This window comes from Vombatus ursinus, unplaced genomic scaffold (assembly GCF_900497805.2).
Source record: "Vombatus ursinus unplaced genomic scaffold, bare-nosed wombat genome assembly UNPS02014799.1, whole genome shotgun sequence".
Classification (NCBI taxonomy): Eukaryota; Metazoa; Chordata; class Mammalia; order Diprotodontia; family Vombatidae; genus Vombatus; species Vombatus ursinus.
The window spans coordinates 33956636-33970539 of NW_020954577.1; the positions used below are offsets into that span (position 1 = coordinate 33956636).

The 13904-nt window shown below is 42.9% G+C and overlaps 1 protein-coding gene across 1 annotated transcript in view; it reads left to right on the forward strand.

Annotated features, from left to right (window-relative positions):
* Positions 1-13904, forward strand: part of KAT2B (lysine acetyltransferase 2B) — a 116674-nt gene that overhangs the window by 32285 nt on the left and 70485 nt on the right. Inside the window, exon 3 of the mRNA XM_027872328.1 lies at positions 12976-13121. Coding sequence (XP_027728129.1) covers positions 12976-13121 — 146 coding nt within the window. The remainder of the gene's footprint in view (positions 1-12975; positions 13122-13904) is intronic.

Sequence of the window (13904 nt, forward strand, 5' to 3'; positions counted from 1 at the left end):
CCTTCCTTCCTTCCTTCCTTCCTTCCTTCCTTCCTTCCTTCCTTCCTGTCTCTTTCTTTCTCTTTCTTTCTTCCTTCCTTTCTTTCCTCTATCTGGCAAGGAAGAAGTCAGTCAGTAAATATTTATTATGTGTCTACTGTGCTAAGCACTGGGGATACAAAGAAAGGCAAAAGACAGCATCTGCCCTCAGGAAGCTCATAATCTGACAAAGGACGACAGCACATAAAAAGAAGGTGAAAAGGGGAGGGAGGAGGGGAGGCAGGGTACCCAGTGTGGGGGCATGATGAAGTCCACAGGAGTGTAGCCAGGGGAGAAATGAAGAGATGGTTGGTCAGGGCACCCTCCTTAAATGGAGGATCTGGAAGGAGAGGCTGGATTACAGCTCCTTCTCGTCCATCTGGATCTGCTCAACTCATTGAAGAGCTTTCCGTCCTAAGTCAGGCTTAAGACCAACATGTTGGGTCAGATTCCCATTTTCATTCTGTGTCACACTGTGGCTTTTGCTCTTTACCAGTAATCTCTTGTACTTTGTCATCGTCCAGATTTCCTGAACTTGTCAAAGCAAAAGCATCCCCAGGGCTTGCAAAGTTGATGTTAACTGATGCTAATCAGAGCAGTGGTCAGAACTCAGATGGCGCTTGCCTCCTGTTGTACTTGATCTGTTGACAATGAGCTCTGGAGCAATGAAGACGAGAGCGCTGGGCTGCTTCTGTGGTCGTGATGCTTATTCTCATCTCTAGAATCTGTGGCTTGCTGTCATCCGACTGATCCTCTGCATGGCCCTCAGATGCAAAGCATCTGAGGGAAGTAACATGGTGCAGAGAAAAGAGCACTAGACAGGACATTAGGAACCCCGGGTCTGAGTAATCAACAGCATCTGCACGAAAGCATATTTGATGCGAATCACAAATCCCTGTTGTTTGTGTGTTTTCAGACTTTTGCAAGCTGCTTAACCTCATTACTCTCATAGATGACCTCAGATGTACCTTAATCCTGAAATATCGGGATTCCTAATCTTGGTAGACATTTGAACAAGCTTGTCCTATTTGGAATCTGTGAGCCCTTTCGTACTTGCAGAGAAAACCAAGAGTTTGCATTTGGGGAAAGTATTAGCATTGTAAGACCATGGGTGGTAGGAACAGAGTTGGAGAGCTAGACAGAGGGAGAGGTCACTGAATTCAACCCCCATCATTTTACAAATAAGACAACTGATACTGCAGCTAAGGCGACCAAGAGTTTGATGACTTCTCCAAGGTCACATAGGTAGGGAGTCAGTGTGAGAGCTGAGATTTGAACCCAAGGCCTTCAACTCCAAATCCAGTGTTCTCTCTGCTGTACCATACCACCTGTCTTGAATGAGTTTTATTACTGGTTCAATAGAATTTGGCTTTCACTAGCATTTGTCAAGGGGCCTTGACATAAACATTACTGTTCTTCTCTTCCTTCTCTCTTTTCTTCCCCCCAGTTTTTCTGTTGCTGATGGAAATCCTGTGTTAGCACAGGTGGTTTATAGAGCAACCTCTTTCTGCAATCTCTTACTTCAAGCTAACTTTTATTATTTGTCTATGCTTTGTATATGTACACATTTATGTGAGGACCCCCAAGGGAATATAAGCTTCGTGAGTGTTGAGTATCTTCAGTGCCTGCGGAGTACCTTGTATAGTAGGTTCTTAATGTTGATTGAGTTGGATTGAATCTTTACACATTAATTAGGGGTTGCCATGGTTTTGTCAGTCCCTATATCCATTGTTGTTGTTCAGTTGTTTTCAGTCATGTCCAATTTTTTATGACCCCATTAAAGGTTTCTTGGCAAAAATACTGGAGTGGTTTGCCATTTCCTTCTCCAGCTCATTTTACATATGAGGAAACTGAGGCAAACAGGGTTCAGTGACTTCCCCAGGGTCACACAGCTAGTAATTGTCTGAGGCCATATTTGACTCCAAGCCTGGTGCTTTATCCACTGTGCCACCTAGTTGCCCCTCATATCCCTTAGATTTCAGTGAAACCTCCCTATATCTCTGTATTCGATATTATAGAAAAACAATTCAGGAGCGTGGGTTCTTAACCTTTTTTGTATTATGGACCCCTTTGGTATCTAGGGAAATTTATGGGCCCCTTTACAGAATAATTATTTTAAATGCATAAAATAAAATATAGAGGATTACAAAGGAAACAAGTTCTATTGAGATAAAATATGTAAATTTTTTTCCCATCCAAGTTTATGCACCCCCTGAAATCTATCCATGAATCTCTTGGGGTTAAGATCTTAGTGAGGTAACCATGAATATGCATGGAAGAAATAAAATTAGAGAGAAGAGAAGAGAGGAGACAGACAGACAGAAAGGAGAGCAAGAAGAGAGATGGAGGTGAGAGACAGAGAAGAGAGAGCCCACATGTCAGCTTCCTGATAGAAGGTAAATTTCCTGAGGGCAGGTACTGTTTCCTTTTGGCCTTTGTCTCCCCATTGCCCAGCACAATGCCAGGCACTTAGGGCAGGAGCTTATTAAGTGCTTAATGGCTGATTTTCAGGTCTCTGAAGTACTAAAATAATTGTTTACTGTTGGATTGTGTGCAATGGCAGCTGTTTTAAGCCTCTTCTGAGTATCCTAAAACACTTGGCTCTAATGGCAGAAACAGGAGATGCAGTAGAGTTAATCCTGTTTTGCTGCCTATAAATATATAGTACTGATATTGCCAAGAACAAGGAACTCATACCTTCCACAATTAACACTTATCTCTTTTTTTCCCCCTTAAAGACTGAGTCTTCCTATGGTTTTCAGGCTAACCCCTCGTGGGCCTGTCCCACTCTGAGTGCCACAGGTTCTTCTCTCTTTAGACAGCCTGGTTCTTCCCCCCACCTCCCGGGGGCTCACCATCTGAATGCTGAACTTGGTGAGGACACTGATCTCCTTAGCCTACTGCTGCTCTGGGCTCCTCCAGAGTGCTCTAGTGTGCTGCCAGCCTCAGTCTCCCTGGCAGCAGGGATTACGGATGAGCACCACCATTCTCAGCTCACATCTGTTTTCACCATCACTACAGGGACACTGATGCCTAGTTCTTGCCTTAAAATTGTAGAAAGGGAACACATGATTTTGGTTAGATTTTTTTTTCAACAAAGTTTTGGAAAATCATTTGCATCAGTACCTTTTAGTGACAGGAACAGAGACAGGACCTGTGATTTCACTGATCTGGAGAACTCCAGGATGGGGGAACAGTCTCGACCAATGCATGTTGGCACCTTCACTCCAACTTAGAATCATTCCAGGTATTGTAACAGATAGAGTTCTGGGAGACCTGATTTTTCCGTCCTCCCGCAGGCCCTTACTAGCTATGTGATCCTGGGCACATCGCTGAACCTCAGCCTCAATTTGATCGTCTATAAAATGGAGATAAGAAATAATAGCACCTTTTTCCCGGGATTGTTGTGAAGAGCAAATGAAATATAGCACATGCGGGCCTTAAAGTGCTAGAGAAATGCTACCTATTATTAGAGCTTAGGGGTCACAGAACCAGTATGGAGCAGAAGGAGGATGTGAACCCTGTTCTTCCTGGCTCCAAGGCCTACTCTGTCTCCAATATGCCACAGCTCACCACTACCAAATTTGAATAGGCCTTAATTACTCCTCTGGGTAGGACTAGAGAAGTTCTCAACATTATTTCATGTCTTGGACTCCTTTGGCAGTCTGATGGTACCTGTGAATTCCTCTGAATAATATTTTTAAATTCATAAAATTGAATATATAACAAAAGAATCAAATTATGGGAATAGTTATAAATTATTTTTTAAAAAAGTTCACAGGCTGCAAGTTAAAAATCCCTAGAGGATTTCTACAGGCTCAGATCCTACTCATTGCTCTTACCCAACTCCTCACATCCCTGTACACCCCCCTACTACCCACCTTTGCAATGATGGAGGATAATACAGACATAGCACATGGCGCACATGGAGATCTAGTCTTCCCTCCATCTATCTATTTGTTCAGCAAACACTTATTAAGGGTCCATATAATGTTGAGAATGCTTTGCCAGGCTTTGTACTTGGCATTGAGAATGGAAAACAAAACAAAACTATCTCTGATATCCAAAGCTTTTGCCTCATTCTGGGGATGGGGGTGGGGATGGGAGAGCCACACTTTGACAGGAAGATAAATACAAAATGCAGATTATCTGTGATATTATATCGGGGGTGGGGAGGGTGCTAGCAACCAAGAGGATCAGGACCTCAAAGTCAAGTCATCTTAGCTTAATGCAGCCATGTTATGTGATCCAGCCACCAACACAAGTGCCCCGAAATTGCCAAGTGGGTTGGCGGGAAGATATTTGAAAGCCACATTATTTTCTGCTTACCTAATAATTGCTGCTTGCTATGGGTGAATGGGTAAGTGATTAATGTAAGGCTAAGCTGATGTGTGTTTATAATAAAATGGGTAGCAGTTTTTAACCTGCTTCAAAAGAGCCCAGCTATGTGCCTAGACTTTGGTTCTAAACTTTTTCCTGGTTGACTGGGGCAATGGGAGAGGGTGGGGAGGGGTCTGTTTTTTTCTCCATATGAGATTTTCAGCTTTAGAAGATGAAGCCATATTAAAGCTGCTGGAGTCTGAATATCAGGTTGTAGGTGCCCTGTAAGCCTTCAGTAGGTTTCTTGTAATGGCATCTTCACTGGCATCCTTACTTCTAGCCCCCATCTCAGATCCTATGAACGTAAAATCTCTTTGAACCCTTAGTGTAGAACGATATCTAATAACATAGCATAAAAGCAGAAATCAGTTAGTAAACCTTAAGTGCTTAATAAGTGCCCATGTATATAGTATTCCAATAATAGACATGCACACATTGTGATCTCTCTCCCCCTCCCCCTTACCCCCCCTTCCTCTCTTCTTCACCTTCCCCCCTTATATACATACATAGACATATATAGATAGATATATAGCTATATCAATATAGCTATATATAGCTATAGATCTATCTTTATAGACATATAATCTCTCTCCTTCCTCCCCCTTCTCTATATATACACATATATATTATACATATATAGTTATATTAATATAGCTATCTAGCTATATATCTATATCTTTCTCTCTAGTTATACACAGGTACACATACTCAAATACACATATAGGACTGTCAAACTTTTCCAAACTGCAGGGCAAGGATGTCTTAAATGGTGAGTGAAGTTGGTGTCTGGAGAGGGTCCCACAGCCAAGGTGACCGTGCATTTCCTGTTTCTATTAACAGCTGCCTTGGGATTCTTGGCAATGCTGTCTTGGCATGTTACTGTCTCTTAACACCATGGGTATTTTCAAGCCTGACACAGCACAAAACAACTGAGCTGAGTTCTTAGAGAATCTGAAAGCAAAGAAAAGAATTTTCCTTTTTACCATAGGGGAAACCACCCCCCCCAACAAACAGAGAGAGATGGAATTCTCGGAGTAATTCAGAGGGGTAGCTGTGTATTTGGTCATTCTCAGAATCCGAGTTGAGCTGAGCTTGGCGGCCATGTTGTCTAACTTGTACCTGACGAGGGAGGGCCCCTTCTTCAACACCTCTGGCAGCTATATCCAGCCTTTGCTTGCAGCTCACCAGTTGGGCGGAACCTATCATTTCCTGAGGCAGCCCACAGCTTTTGGAGCTCACTAACAGTTGGGCAGTTTTTCCTCGTAGCAAAGCCTAGATAAGTCTTTCTCAGGGAGTGAATAAGCTTTTCCTCATGTCTTTCTCCCTGAAACTGCCTGTAGTTTTGCCCTTTGAGGCTAAGCAGAATGTATAATCCTTCCACAAGAGAGCCCTTCAAATATTTGAAAAAGGCTCTGTGGTTACCTCTTCTCACCCTCCCTCCTTCCTGAGTTTTCCAGGCTAAACATCCATAGTATAAACAGAGTGACATGGTTTATTGGGTACTGAACTAAGGAGTCAAGTAGATTTGAATTCGAAACTGCTTCAGATACCTACTAATTGTGTGATCCTTTGAAAGTCACTTAACCTGGCTGTACCTCAGTTTCCTCATCTGTAAAATGGTAATAATAACAGGACTTACTTCACAGGGTTGCTGTGAGGATCAAACGAGATATTTGTAAAATGCTATGCAAGTCATAAAGTATTATGTAAATGTTGTTATTTATAGATAAGAACTCAAAACAATGGAGGTAATTTGCCCAAATTAGCCTAGTTCTCTTGTCACCCTAGTTGCTCTCTTGTCTATGTACATTGAATATCCTTCCTGATATATGTCCAGAATTGACACCCCTCCAGCCCCCCACGATGTGGTTTGCTCAGGGCAAAGTTTAAGAGAATTGCAGCCTCTTCTCTGGACACTGTTTTTCTCTGAATGGGTGACAAAGTGGGTAGAGTGCTAGGCCTGGAAGACCGGAGTTCAAATTCAGCTTCAGATACTTACTAGTTCTGTGATCCTGAGCAAGTCACTTAACCCCTGCTTTCCTCAGTTTATTCAGCTGTAAAATGGTGGTAATAACAGCAACAGCACCTATGTTACAGGGTGGGTGTGAGGATCAAATGAGATAATATTTGTGAAAAGCACTTACACATAGTGCCTGGCTCATAGTGAGTCCTTATTCCTTTCCCTTCACTCCAGATTCCTCATCTGTAAAATACAGATGATAACAATAGCACCTTCCTTCCAGGGTTGTTCGGAGGATCTCATGAAATAACATTGGTTTGGCCTTTTCAAGCTTACAAATGCTGGATAAATGCTTGTCATTATCATTATCATCGGAATGCAGCAAAGGATATATTTTACCTTTTTTCTCTCTCACTAGAGTACACTTGGTGCAAGGGGGAGGGAGGCCTTTGGCATCCCTGAGACCCTTGGTGTTTGAAGAGAAAACCAGAGTTGGTCAGGAGTGATATGGACTCATTGAGTTTGAAGTTCTACTGGACCAATTTTGGCACTGGGGCTTTTGAATATCATACTTGACAGACAAGGCATGTAGTCTTACAGTTGCAGAAAGATTGGGACCAGCATCATGCCGGGCTCAGTAACTATTCGAGGGTACATTCCAGAAGTTGAAACCCTGCTAAGGCTGCCTTGGTGCAACTGGGTCTCCAATGAAGAAAAGTTGCCAGGGAAGTGAAGCGGGAGTTGGAGATGGGTGCATGAGGAGACATGCTAGGGGTTGAGGTTATTTGCATTAAAAATGTAAAGATTTGATTCACTAAAATTCATCAACATTTGTCAAATTTGTCAAAATTCATTGACAATTCATTGACATTTTCAGTAGGATGCTGGGCAGGCCCCTTCACTTCTTTGGGTCTCATTTTCTTCATCTCTTAAGTAAAGGTGTTAGACTGGAGGATCTTTAGGAATAGGACCCAGAGTGGTGATTTCATACCAGTTTATTGGTTAAAGGGAACTCCAAGGTGAGGAAACTCTTCTCCAGGCAGGTAGCACCTTCCATGCCACCTGTAGTCTTGCAGCAAGGGCTCTCAATCTGGGGTCCACAAAGTTAAAAAAAATACATATTTTGGTAGCTATTTTGCTAGAATTAGTTTCCTTTGTAATCCTATGTATTTTATTCTATGCCCTTAAAGACACTTTTCTGAGAAGGTTTTATCAGAAAAGGGGAAGCTGCCAATGGAATTCAGGAAAGTAAGCTTAAGAGCCCCTGTCTTAGAGAGTTTCTTAGAACACTGAAAGATCAAGCAGCCAGCCTAGGATCACACAGCCTTTATGAGCCAGAGGTGGGTTTCAAACCCAGGTCTTTCTGGTTTTAAGACGGACTCCCCAAAGTTGCCTTTCCATGCAATCCCTGTTGTCCTTTATCACTCCAAATCCTCTGATGACATAGATATTTTCTAAGGCCTCTTCTCGCTCTGAGAGTCCATGATTCAACATTGAGCAAATAAAGTGAGGTGGGTCTTTATGTCACATGGAGAGCTATCCAGATGAGGAATGAACTTGACTGCTGTGGGAAGGGGGTAGGATCATGGATCTGGAGCTGGGAGGGCCTTACTGGCAATCTAGTCATTCATTCTTATTGATGAGAAAATCAAAGTCTGGAGAGGTTCACTGACTTGGCCAAGGTCAAGTGGTAGTGAGAGTCAGAGGGAGGTTTTGAACCTGTGTCCTTTTGACTTTACAACTAATGTTTGTTCCCTCTCTTTGGAGGTCTTCAAGCAAAGAAAGGTAGATAGCGACTCATTGGGTATGTACATTAGAGACGGGATTCTTTTTCACTTGGAATAGATGGGCACTGAGATCTCTTCCAACTCTGAAATCTTGTGAGTTTGGGAATGGCAGCAGGTCCAGGCTGGCACTAGCCAACTGGCAGAAGCCATGGCCTGTGGATCTTGGCGCCACTGGGAGCATATTCATTGGGGAAATTGTCCAATGGAAGCAAATCAGCTTTCCAGTTTTGACATGCTTTCAGCAATGTAGGCCTAAGGTAATGAGGTGTTTTAGTCCAAGGCCGTAACAGGAAGACTAGAAAGAAAAGAATAAACAGAAGTGACACTGAGAAGAAACAGCCAACCGATTTTGGTGGCTGATTGGCTGCACAAGACTGGTGTTGTGAAGTGGAAAAGATGCTGGATTTAGAATCAGAGTCTTGGTTCATATTCCAAGGTCAGACACGGTTATAATGGTTGTCTCCCCCACTTCCAGCCCCAGTCTTTTCCAGGTTAAACCCCCCCAGTTTGAGAGGCAAAATGGCATAGTTTGTAGGGAGTCAAACCCTGCCTCAGACATTTGCTAGTCTTGTGACCCAGGGCAAGTCACTTAACCTGACTGTGCCTCAGTTTCCTTATCTGAAAAATGAAGGAGTTGGACTTGAGAGTCCCTGGCCTCTCTTCTAGCTCTGAAGCTATCATTGCATGGTCCTACGGGATAGGAAGATTAAGGGTTGAAGTGTGGAAGAAGAAAGCATTGATGTCACTTGAAGAAACAAAGCAACTAGGAGGGAGAGGAGATTTTTGTGAAATTGGAGCAGTATCAATGACAAATGGCTAGTATTTATGTAGCTCTTTAAATCTTACAGAGCAGCTTTTATATTTATCTCACTTAATAGTGAAGTGAGTGATGTTAATTCCCCCATTTTATAGAAGAGGAAACTGAGCCTGAGAGATTCAGTGACCTGCCAGGATCATGGAGCTGGCAGGCTTCCAGCTCTCAGCTTCCTGAGGCCCAATCCAGCACTCTAACCTATGCTATCTAGCTGCATTTTATAGTTGTCAGAGGTAATGACTTGGCCATAAGAAAACCCTAGAAGGCAGCTAGCAGCAAGGGATTAGAACCTGGTGTGAGCTCAGGCCCCTTCCAGATTTGAAAGGATTGTTAGCATTAATGGCGATGGTTCAGACTGTGAGAGAAGTGATCACTCACTCCAAGAGCAGGGTGAGATTTGGTGATGATTGAGAAAGGACATTAAAATAGCCAGGAAAGGGTCACATGAGACTTCTTGGGCTCTAGAAGGATCCTGGAAGGGGTCCAGTAAACAGATGTAGATCACTCCCCATTTATGTTGTACAGCAGCTTGGCTGTGGCTCCGGGGAGGTAAGATTTTGGGTTCCATCTGACTCATTCCCCAAAACAGCTATGCCAGATCCTTTTTCTTCCTTTAATCCCACAGTCCATCCTTCAGCCCCTGCTTCCAGCAGATGATCTCAGATTTCCTTATCTCCCTCTTCTCCTCCACCCCCCTCCCCCAGCCTTTCATCCTTCCCTGACTTCCTCAGCCAGAGGTCCTTGACATTTTGCTGTCCTGTTCCTTTGGCAATCTGGTGAAAATCTGCCGATGAGACCCTCTTTCACATAAGGTTTTAAATGATAAAATCCATAACATTCAACACAGAATTTAAATTATTTAAAAATATTTTGACAAAAGTTCACAGACCCCAGGTTAGGAATTGCTGTCCTAGAGGAAATTATTCCTTATCTTTCCCCCTAAAATTGACCCCCAGGATCTATGCTTCAGATGCCTTCAGATCATAGCGTCATTGAGCCGGAGCTGGAGATCACAGTGAACCTCCTTTTACAGCTGCTTGTGAAGGGGGGAGGGGTAGTGCCTTCTCCCCAACTTATCACCTCCCTTTTCTAGAATCTCAGATTTATTCCTCCCCCCACTCCTTTGCCTTCGAATATTTTTGAAACCCAGAAGCTGATTTAATCTAAATAAAGTAGGAGGGAAATGAGTAATTGCTAATGGAGCCAAACTTCTTAGAACTCATTTGCTTTACTTGAGTTTCTGTCTCATCCACAACCAGAAATGTGTGTGAAGATTGCTTTCCACATAAACTCGACCATACACTTTGAAGATTTAAACTGCTTATAAACAACAGACTTAATTTGACCAGTGTGGTGTAATGGGTGGCTCCGGGAATTTGTTGCACAACACACTGATTCCTCCCTTGGCCCAAGTTTTCTTTCAGCTCCTTGGCATTGGGGAAGCCATGGAGCTGCCCCAGAAAGACAGATGTCTTCTTCAGAGTGCTTTTTCCCCCCCTGTCAATGGCCTATATGAGAACCTTGTGGATTATTCCTCTTGTGGGAGGAAACATGGCTCCCAAAGGCCTCACTCCTCATGACCTGAAAGGGAGAAGAGAACAGTAAAATGTCTCAGGGTAGCTGCTTTAGAATGAACTCATTCAACAAATAAATGCATCTTCTGCCACTCTGTTGTTCCTTCTTTTCTCTCTGAAATAGGGATGAAATCCAGAAATCTCTCAGATACTCAGTATTTTTTAAGCCTGTGAATGGAATATCGGGGATTCTCGGTTGAACGCAAAGTCTATGATGTACCAGACTGAGCCTAGATGTTGTTACACTCATGTGTGTCTTTCTGATGTACACAGTCAGCATTTCCATAGGTTACAGTTATACTGTATATATAGTTACATTTGGTAACACAATGGGATTGAGTCTGTTACTATGATTTTCCAACTAAAGTTCTTTCCTTAACCCTGTGTGACCCTGGGCAAATCACTTCACCCTCTTTGCCTCAGTTTTCTCAACTGTAAAATGAGCTGGAGAAGGAAATGGCAATCTAACACAGTATCTTTGCCAAGAAAACCCCAAATGGAGTTATAGGCAGACATGAATGAAACAACTGAACAACAAAAAGCTTTGAAAACTTCCACATTTCTATTGCTTTTCTGACTTAAAATTCAAGAAGAAAGAGGTGTCTGTTGTATCCCTAACGTTCATTTCTTTCCCTCTGCCTGTGTACATGTTCTTTTGGTGTGTCATTCTTCTTCCTTCCTCTCCCCCCTCCCCCCCAGTATTTAATCCCTTTTGGCCTAGCCCCAGAATGCACCTTGTTCCCTTCTTAGCTCTAGTAGCCAGGATGATGAATGATAATAGTAACTTACATTTATATAGCAAGGACTTTGCATATATTATTTCATTGGGGCCTCACAGCAACCCTGTGAAGTGGGTGCCACAAGTGGTATCTCCATTTTATAGATGGAAAGGAAGCATGGCATGATTGGTAGATAGCCAGCCTTGGAGCCAGAATGACCTGGATTCAAATCCTGCTCCTGATGCATAATAGCTGTATGTCCAAGTGATGTGCCCCTCAGTACCCCTGGGCAACTCTCCAAGGCTGTTAAGTTATAGTTATGGATGAGTTGCTGCTTTTCATTGATGGAGGGAATTTCTGCATTGGGAGTTCACCACATTGATGAAATCAGCTCTGGATGCTCACAAAACCTTGATCCTCCCCTTCCCGGCCAGAAAAAAAAAAAAAGAATCATGAAGAAACTGAGGCTCAGAGTGACTAAATGACTTGCTGGAAGCTACACAAGCAGTAAATGTTAGAGGCAGGATTTGAGCCCAATTCTTCCTGACTCCCAAGCCCAGTGTTCTATCCAGTACATCATGCTGTCTCTTTGCCTGTTCTATTTATTTAAAAAAAAAAAAAGCTTCTTTGTGCCAATCTTCGTGGGAGGAATCTTTTCTGAGTTGGTCCCACTGTAGAAATTCTTTTCAATAAGAAATAACGTCCTCATAACCAATCGTGCTATAAGCATGTATTTATTGAGCACTTGTGGTATATGGGGGCTTCAAAGACTTAAGATCTTTTCATATGATCTCAGCTTGGGGTCAAAAGATACACACGTAGAGGTGTTAACTCACAGTTGAAGGCAGTATATATATTGAATGTTGTTACTACTATTCATACCTTTCTAGTTCTTAATGATTATATACATTTGAATGGTATAGATAATATGTGCTATAGAGATTCAGCAGAAGGAAATACCAGACAGCTTGAGATGGTCAGGGAAGGTTTTGTAGAGAGCCTGGGACTTGAACTTTGTCTTGAAACAGGGAGGAAGAGGGACACCATTTCCAAGAATGGAGCATCTTGTGAACAAAGGTGGTGAGGCAGCAAATGGAGGCAGCCTCCCCATCTGTCCATAAGGGTGAGATTGTGGAGATCCTTGGATTTCAGACCAAATAGTTCAGGATTTAGCCTCTGTTAGTCAGAACGTTGATCAGAAATAGCCCTCAAATCATCCCTCATCGAGTTATCCTGGACAGAATCAGAGGAGGGTTTATGGCTGAATTTCCAGGGGAAATTTTGTACAGTATCCTAGGACCCCAGTCCCCCGGTGTGACAATATATAACCCAATAGATTCACTAGAAGGCCCTCGGGAATGGAGGGGGATCTGCTTGGAGAGAAAGGTTCATTGCTTTTAAGTTTCAGTCTGGGGTCTCTAAGAATATTGTCCTATCTTGGCCCCTGGAGAAATAAGTCACTCACACGTGTTCTTTAGTAACCAAATTGGTCTTTGACCTTATGTAGGTTGGGTTGGTTCCCCCGGAACATTTGGAACTAGCATAATTATAAGAAGAAAATTATTGGGAAGACTTAGATCTTAACAGGGCTTGGGAAATTTGGGTTTCGGTCTATCGTGCATCCTGTTGAGTTGATGAGAGAATTCCTTTTCGAACAGGAGCCTTGGTGAGCCGACTGCTGTTAGCTGCCAGCTCACCTAGATCTCTTGATGCTCCCTTTCAGCTGCTCATGTGTCTCACCTGGAGAATGTGTCAGAGGAAGAAATGAACAGACTCCTTGGCATAGTGCTGGATGTGGAATATCTCTTCACTTGTGTTCACAAAGAAGAAGATGCAGACACCAAACAAATTTACTTCTACCTGTTCAAGGTAAGGGTTCGTTTTGAATTTGACGTCTTTCATGAGACTTTTCCCGGATACCGACAGAATGTCAAAAGCCCTGGAGGATGCCTTTGTTTTAAACAGCATCGTGATCTCTCAGCGTATCCAACTCCTTCCCAAAATGAGCAACCCTCCTCGTTAAAAAGAAAAGCTGTTATGGATAACAGTGACCAAATTTGACAAAGGGAGCAACCTTCTTCACCTCCTCGCCACCCCCAACCCCTACCCAAGGGAGGGGTGTGGATTTCTCCAGACATTCTCTAGGGCCAGTTTAGGCTCTTATAGTCACTCACTCTGACTTTGGTGTAGAGTTGGTTTCTCATTGGCATTGCAGCCATTGTTTCTATTATTCTCCTGGTTCTGCTGACTTGTTCCGTTGATGCAAGTTTCACATTTCTTGGAATTCCTCGTATTCGTCCTTTCTCACGGTGCAATGTCATTTCACTGCATTCAGATGCCGTAGTGGGTTTATCCTGTGTACTTCTTGTTTGTGCAGAGTTGCCTGCATGCTATCTCCCTCATTATTAGACTGTGAGCACCTTGAGAATAGATCTTGTTTTCGCCTTTGTTTACATTCCCAAGAAATGTTTATTGATTTGTTGATGAGTATGGACACCGTGTCAGCATAAACACCAAATTTGTTATTTTTTTTTTCTGCCACAAAAAATCGTGTTGTGACTATGTAGTTACACATGGAACCTCCTTGTCTGTCTTTGACATTCTTAGGGTACATGCTCAGTAATTGGTTCTTTGGGTCAAAGGGTATGGACT